Here is an 8106-nt window from a genome sequence, read left to right as displayed (position 1 = left end):
ATAAACGCCGATATTGATGCAAAATTCGGTGTGACAAAGTGACGATAATAACAATGGCGCCCATTTGTATGCAAAATATGGGTTTAAATCCGATCGCGATTTATGTGATGAATTCTTTACAAAACAAGATATCACAAATAATAAAAATCATTGCACTATTTTAACCACAATTTAATTGTTATTAAAGTTTAAACTTATTTATATTGAAAAAAGCAAATTAATCTTCGTCTCACGTTGAACTGCTTGAAACAATTTCAAAGTTGACTGTTGTATATTGAAAAGTCCTTTTGATATGTTTGCGGTATAAAATGTTTTCTTCAAAATTGATCATAAATTACATTTTTGTTGTAAAATGAACGACATTGGGTTGAAATATGGTATTTGTAGTAAAATGATTCTACTTCATTTGTTTATAATTTTGTGTGATGCGCATAATACATTAGTATTAATAGCTCAGTTGGTAAGCCAGATTCGTACCACGCTGAAGAACAGAGTTCGAATCTAGTCTGTTTTTAATTTTTTATATAAATATTTTAGGTCAAAATATTAAATGAAACAAGTGTTTAAATGAAATGTAAATTAAAACGATTTTTTTTTTAATTTTATGTTTAGTGCACATTATAGAATCGATACGTCGTAATTGTTTTCAGGAGCTCGAAAGTATATTTTCTGAGCATTTTGGCGGAACACCATTTATACTCTGCACATTCTCAAGAACTGTCATCCGATGACAACAATAACCAGATAAAAGGTGCATGTTGCGGTCATGGAAAACCGAATTGGGTCCTTCGTTTCTGGGCAGCCTGCGGAATCAAGCTGTGACTCCACTGACGATGGAAGTGATGACGTTGATGCGTTTTCACAAGATGATAGCATTCGACGTTTCCACGAATCTGGCTGTGGGTGTGCTAAGAAATGCCACGAGAAATTTGAAGCCTCCCAAATTAGAACGCACACCCTTAATACGCGGGCAATGACGAGGGAAGAAAAGGAAATGTATCTTAAAGGCTGTTTGTCCGAAGGTCCCACAAATGACTCTACAAAGCGTGGGAAAAAGAGAATGCGAATTCGTGGAAAATACACATTCCGCGGTCAGGAAATATGCGCATACACGTTTAGAGTGTTATTTGACATAAGACGTTGTGCATTTAATTCAATAAGGCAGTCATTGAACAAGACAGGTCCGGGCCCACGCCGGCATGGAAATACAGGAAGGAAACCATAACTGCTCTGGTCTTCACAGATGTCGAGCGTGTGGTCCAATTCATCTGCAACTATGCGGAAGAATTCGGAATTCCACAACCTGCAGCTCCGCGTGGGAGAGACGATACGGCACCGATATACCTACACAGCGGTACAACGAAAATGAACATTTATAAGCTGTACAAAGCAAGCTGTCAAGAGGCTGGCGTGCGTTTCGTCGAAAAAAGCTCCTCTCAGTCAATATGGAGTGCCTGCATCCCACATATAAAGGTTGCCTCCGCTAGAGACGATGTGTACGCGACCTCGGAGAAGCTGCGAAGAAAAATATGAATTCGGTATCGGAAGAGGACAAACTAGCTTCCACTGAAGAAATGCATAGTCATATTGTTTTGGCACAAAAAGAAAGAGACCTTTACAACAGTCTTCTTAAAAAAGCAAAAGAAACGTCACATTTATGTTCAGCTGAACGATCAAACAACTTCACGTTTGATTTCGCGCAAAGTGTAGGTATACCGCACCAGGCACGACAGATGTGGCCATTGCATTTCGCATCGTTAAGAAAAGTCCACATGTTTGGAATGAGAATTGATGGACAATCATGTCAATTAAATTTTCTCATCGACGAAAATGAGAGCATCGGTGCAGATGGAACTAATGCCCAGGGACCAAACGCTGTCATCTCGATGATAGACTACGTGCTCAACACCAATGGATGCGATGATCTCTCGTGCACAATACACGCCGATTATTGTTCGGGTGAGTTAAATTTTAATTGTGATCATTATAATTTCATATCGCGCAAAAGCCGTTTAAATCAAAATATAACGATAATATTGGAATATTTTATTGGTTATATTATCGTGATAATAATAACGCGATTCATAAATGATCATACCATATAACAGTGATTTTAAAATGAATGATGATGGAAGTGTGCTGGTTATGACGACGACGACAACGATGGTGGTAAAGAAGATGATGATGGTAATAATGGTGATGTTGATGCTGATGACGGTGATGACCATTAAGTAAACGATGACTGATGAATATGATCTTGATCTCTTGTTCAAAGTTATTGTTGTTGCTTTCAGGTCAAAACAAAAATCAGTTTGTGCGTGGGTACTTCGCATGGCGAGTCCTGACACGGCGCCTGACACTTCAATCGAATATATGATGCAGGTTCCGGGTCATTCACGATGTTTGGTAGATAGTGGGTTCGCCCATATCAAAAATCTGTACAGGTAATAAACCTTATCGTTGTTATAAGTTAACATTTATTATATTAATAACGATTACTTAAATATGTTACTATTAGAAAAACACATAGTATTTTTACAAGTTTTATTTGTAACATAAATATACAAAATGATAATAAGTAGAAGTATTGATGATATCAGAATAAATAACACGGTAAATGGTAAATTGTTAGTCCTTAAAGCATGTTATACATGGTGTGTTTTACTTATTTTATTAAACATGCGCTTCAGACTGTGACATCATTCAGCAGCTAGAGGATATTGTCAAGTCGTCTACTGCAAACGAGGCTGTCCGATATCCTCCCTGGCGCTGGCGTGACTGGAAGACTTTCTTGTCTACATCTTTTAAAGCAATACCCGGGATAAGGTAGTGTGTCCAACTTTTTATAAGCTACACATTTTTCACATGTATGAAAATACACACAAATATTTATAAATGCACACATATTCCTCACACATATTTGTATGATGCGAGTCACCAAAATATTAAAGTGTTTATCAGTGTGTAAGAACTCACTTGAAATTCAGCATGTTTATGTTTATTTATTAATTGTAAATAATTATAATATACTTAGTATTTAATTATTATACTTAATAATAAAACACATACTTTTAAGAAAAACATAGCTAAAAGACATGTCTAAAGATTTAGTTCTGGCTAATGTGTTACAGGAAGTACCAGTACTTCAGGTTCGACTCATCGAGGCTCGGCACGGTTTTCGCGAAGAAAGCAACGGACCTACCAGAGGAAGAGTTCTTCATCATGAAACACAGGAAACTCCCCTCGGCAGAAACGTGCTTAATTAAACCGGCAGGGCTATCAGAGAATCGCGTGAAATATCTTTACAGAACTGTCCGACCATTTGTGCGACCATGTTATCAGGACATTACCTGTCCAACACCCACAGACTGATTGCATGTGATTACATTATGTATCAAACATCAACCTAAACAGTTATTTTAATCCATGCGCGTGTTAATGCAGGGTTTTCCAACAAGTTATTGTAATATTTGAATTAGTGTTTGATATTGCGAACTATTTACATGCTGTTAACGTCATGAATGTGTCATTCCGATTGAAAATGATGCGACGTCAACATCTTTGTTGAGTGATAGTATGCGTATATAATGTTGTCATAGCAACGCTAAATAGTGGCGTACACATGTAATTTATACATCATTGGATTCGTGGATGAACATACAATATGAAACTGAAAAAAACGTCATTAATGCAGGTTTTGTCGTGGAACGGCTCATATATATATATATATATATATATATATATATATATATATATATATATATATATATATATATATATATATAATGTGGCGTCCGTCAGGATGGATTTATTGGGTTTTCAGTGTATTATAATCCATAAGACTGGTGGCAGTTTAAATAATATGTTTATTTAGTAGGTTAAAAATGTTCTTTCAAATATAGACAAGTTTGGGTGGACACTTTCTCGAAAATACGTTTCAAGTTATTGATAGTTACCCAAGATGTTTTACTCACTTTACTGCCCAGTCAAGTGGAGCTACCAAGATGGAAGTTGTGCTGACAATTTTGAAATCTACCGCCCTTATATACTTTCTCAAAAGTGCCCACGTGACCTTAACTGACCAATGACCATATGACAGCCTGCCAGCATCATCCCTAGGATTCTTACAGCTCGTAAAATCAACCAATCATTATCACAATCTGTCAGCCTGAGCTGTCAGAATCCACCATGATGCTGGCAAATTCGGCGTCCTAGCGGCCATGACAGGTCAGATTTATTCATAACATTTACATACAAATGCATAAATACGGCCTGTTTATAAACGACAGGAACAAATGGAAACAGTTAATGTCATACTTGATTTTCTATTCATGCACTTTATAATTCGTTATAATGGGAAAGTAATGGAAAAGTAATGGAAAAGAAATGGAAAAGAAATGGATTATAGTGTTAAAGTGATGTCAACAATGGACATAGCCAGCCTTACGTGAAAAACGAGGTAAGTGCAATTATTATTATCATCATCATCATCATCATTATTATCATTTTCGTCATCATTAGTATTAGTTTAATTATTAGAAGTATCACTCTGGAAACTGCATTCCTCGTAAGTATAAACCTTTATGACCGGACTATATATATATATATATATATATATATATATATATATATATATATATATATATATATATATATATATATATATTTATATAGTGTTATGCCGTATAGAAATCAAAACAAAAGCACATGTCCAAAATATCGTATACAATCAATAATAAAATATTCGTACCTGCATCTCACTATTTTCAACCCTTAAATGTTTATGAATAATCTGAAGTATTTTAAGTTAAGTTCTCAATTTTGATCTGTATTGTAAACCTGTTTCATGCTTTTAACAAAATACAGATTGTATCAATCGTTGAAATAAAAAAAATCCCGTATTACGTTACTCGCTGTTTCCATGTCCGTGTTACCATACTAGCCGGACTACTTCGACCCATTTAATGACGTCACATTACACGCACCGAAAATAGAAATATTTTATATTACGAAATATATTACGTAGTACATCTTGTGACGTCATTTCTGTGACAAAACACAATAGTTTTATCTAAACTCTGTAAGGACATGTCGGACGTGGTGTTTTTTAACAGTAAACTTTGTTTTAAAAACGTATTTTGAAGTGTGTGTTTATCATGCATAAATGTATATTTCAAAAGGAATACAATAAAATAGTGTGGTTTAAACTAACTTTTGATAAAGACAAAGAAGGTGGAAGTGCATATCGTTTAAACGTTTTTGTACATAAACTGTATTCAAACGCGTCTTTAATAAACGATGGCCTACCGTTTTAGTCATTGTTTTGTTAGTTTTGTTAAAGTAAAAAATACATGTGTTAACTGTTTTCGTTAGTTGTTGTATATAATAAAAGGAAAATTACGCTAGTCAATTGTTCCAATTGATTTTTTTACTTTAACAAAACTGACAAAACATGACTAAAACGGTACGCCATAGTTTATTTAAGACGCGTATGAATACAGTTTATGTAAATTAGCGTGTAAACATTCGAACCGGGAAAACACAGGTTTCCGACACGCGTACCGTAATAAATGCCATCGTTAATCCAATGTTTATAACAATTAAGTTGACAACTTTAATCCGCTGTTTAGAACAAAAACGTTGAAAAAATATGCACTTCCACTTCTATCTTCCATGTCTTTATCGAAACTTAGTTTAAACCACGCTATTTAATTGTATTCCTATCGAAATATACATTTATGCAAGATAAACACACACTCAAAAAACGTTTTGAATTCGTTCGATGTTTTTAACAAATAGTTTACTGTTACAAAACACCACGTCCGATGGAATGTCCTTAAATTCCATAGAGTTTAGATACAACTATTGTGTTTCGTCACAGAAATGACGTCAAACGAGTACTACGTTATATATTTCGTAATATAAAATATTTATATTTTCGGTGCGCGTAATGTGACGTCATTAAATGAGTCGAAGTAGTCCGGCTTGTATGGTAATACGGAATTGGAAACAGCGATTAGCGTAATACGGGATTTTTTATTTCAACGATTGATACAACCTGTATTTTGTTAAATGCATTAAACAGGTATATAATAAACAAGTTTAACAATGGGTATGACTTTAAATCACTTAATTATATAGTTATCTTTAATGTTTTATTTAAAGTCTTACTGTGATTATGATATTTAATCGGGAACGATCCTTATTTAAATTACGCAATACAATAACAACTATGTGGGGTAACGGCCTAGCAGTACCCTCACACTTTAAGAATTGTCCCCATTCTTGTGGACAATACATCAATTATAGGGTAAGTATACTATTTTAAATTACATAAATTACTATGACATAAAAATTTATTTTGAATAAATGTTACAATGTATATAAAAATGTGTCAACATTTATGATGTCACATAATATTTACATGAACATAATGACCTTGTGACATAACATTGATAATGCTATGATAAACCACATCACACATAAAATGCTATTATTACAAAAAATAATGACATATACACCACATTAAACAGAAAAATGTAAATTTTGACAATATGTTCCAATATATGAATAATATTTAAACATTAAACAGTTATTTAAACAATTAAAACATATTAATGTAAATGACAACACAATACTTACACGAAAAAATAGTCACCACTTTTTAACCAGGTTTTTCGTAGAAAAAAACTGGTTATTAGATTGGCGAATGTCGGCGGGCTGGCGGGCGGAACAAGCTTGTTCGGGCCATGACTCTGTCGTTCATTGTCATATTTTAAAATCATTTGGCACATTTGTTCACCATTATTAGACGGTGTGTTACGCGAAAGAATTACGTCGATATCTCCAAGATCAAAGTCGCAACAACTAAAAATAGATTGATTTTGAAACAACTGGGATGGCGGGCGGAACAAGCTTGTCCGGGCCATAACTCTGTCGTTCATTGTCAAATTTTAAAATCATTTGGCACATTTGTTTACCATTATTAGACGGTGTTTCGCGCGAAAGAATTACATCGATATCTCCAAGGTCAAGGTCACAATTTGAGTTTGAAGGTAAAAAAAATGCCATAAATGAGCTTGTCCGGGCCATAAATTTGTCGTTCATTGTCAGATTTTAAAATCATTTGGCACATTTGTTCACCATCATTAGACGGTGTGTCGCGCAAAAGAATTACGTCGATATCTCCAAGGTCAAGGTCACAATTTGAGTTTGAAGGTCAAAAATGGCCATAAATGAGCTTGTCCAGGCCATTACTTTCGTGATTCATTGTGAGATTTTAAAATAATTGGGCACATTTGTTCACCATCATTAGACGGTGTGTCGCGCGAAAGAATCACGTCGATATCTCCAAGGTCAAGGTCACAATTTGAGTTTGAAGGTCAAAAATGGCAATAAGTGGGCTTGTCTGGGGAATTACTTTGTCATTCATTGTGACATTTAAAAATCATTTGGCACATTTGTTCACCATTATTTGACGGTGTGTCGCACAAAAGAATTTCGTCAATATCTCCAAGTTCAAGGTCGCCACAACTAAAATAGATTGATTTTGAAACAACTATGTAACTTTGAACAATAAGTAACAATGCACATTTTTATTTTGTGTTGTCTCTCTTTATCATACTTTTTGTATGCCCCCCTTCGAAAAAAGAAGGTGTATATTGTTTTGCACATGTCGGTCAGTCCGTCGGTCGGTCCGTCCGTCGGTCCGTCCACCAGATGGTTTCCGGATGATAACTCAAGAACGCTTAGGCCTAGGATCATAAAACTTCATAGGTAAATTGATCATGACTGGCAGATGACCCCTATTGATTTTCAGGTTACTAGATCAAGGTCACCTTGACTTGTAATAGTTAAATGGTTTCCGGATGATAACTCAAGAACGCTTAGGCCTAGGATCATAAAACTTCATAGGTACATTGATCATGACTGGCAGATGACCCCTATTGATTTTCAGGTCACTAGGTCAAAGGTCAAGGTAACAATGACTTGAAATAGTAAAATGGTTTGCGGATGATAACTCAAGAATGCTAACGCCTAGGATCATTAAACTTCTTAGGTACATTGATCATGACTGACAGATGACCCATATTGATTTTCAGGTCA

The 8106-nt window shown here is 34.9% G+C and overlaps 2 protein-coding genes across 2 annotated transcripts; both read left to right on the top strand.

The window, feature by feature from the left end:
* The first annotated feature begins 1265 nt into the window (after positions 1-1265).
* Positions 1266-2566, top strand: LOC127842185 (uncharacterized). The gene is made up of 2 exons (XM_052371545.1): positions 1266-1959; positions 2295-2566. The coding sequence occupies exons 1-2, from the start codon at positions 1530-1532 to the stop codon at positions 2375-2377; spliced, it is 513 nt and encodes a 170-aa protein (XP_052227505.1). The 5' UTR covers positions 1266-1529; the 3' UTR covers positions 2378-2566.
* LOC127840404 (uncharacterized) lies at positions 2400-3682 on the top strand. The gene is made up of 3 exons (XM_052368817.1): positions 2400-2406; positions 2691-2826; positions 3132-3682. Exons 1-3 carry the CDS (start codon positions 2400-2402, stop codon positions 3370-3372), a joined length of 384 nt encoding a protein of 127 aa, XP_052224777.1. The 3' UTR covers positions 3373-3682.
* Positions 3683-8106: the final 4424 nt, after the last annotated feature.

This window comes from Dreissena polymorpha, chromosome 8 (genome assembly GCF_020536995.1).
Source record: "Dreissena polymorpha isolate Duluth1 chromosome 8, UMN_Dpol_1.0, whole genome shotgun sequence".
In the NCBI taxonomy this organism is placed as follows: Eukaryota; Metazoa; Mollusca; class Bivalvia; order Myida; family Dreissenidae; genus Dreissena; species Dreissena polymorpha.
Note: the sequence above shows the minus strand (reverse complement) of the source record. Positions and strands in the feature narration are given on the sequence as shown.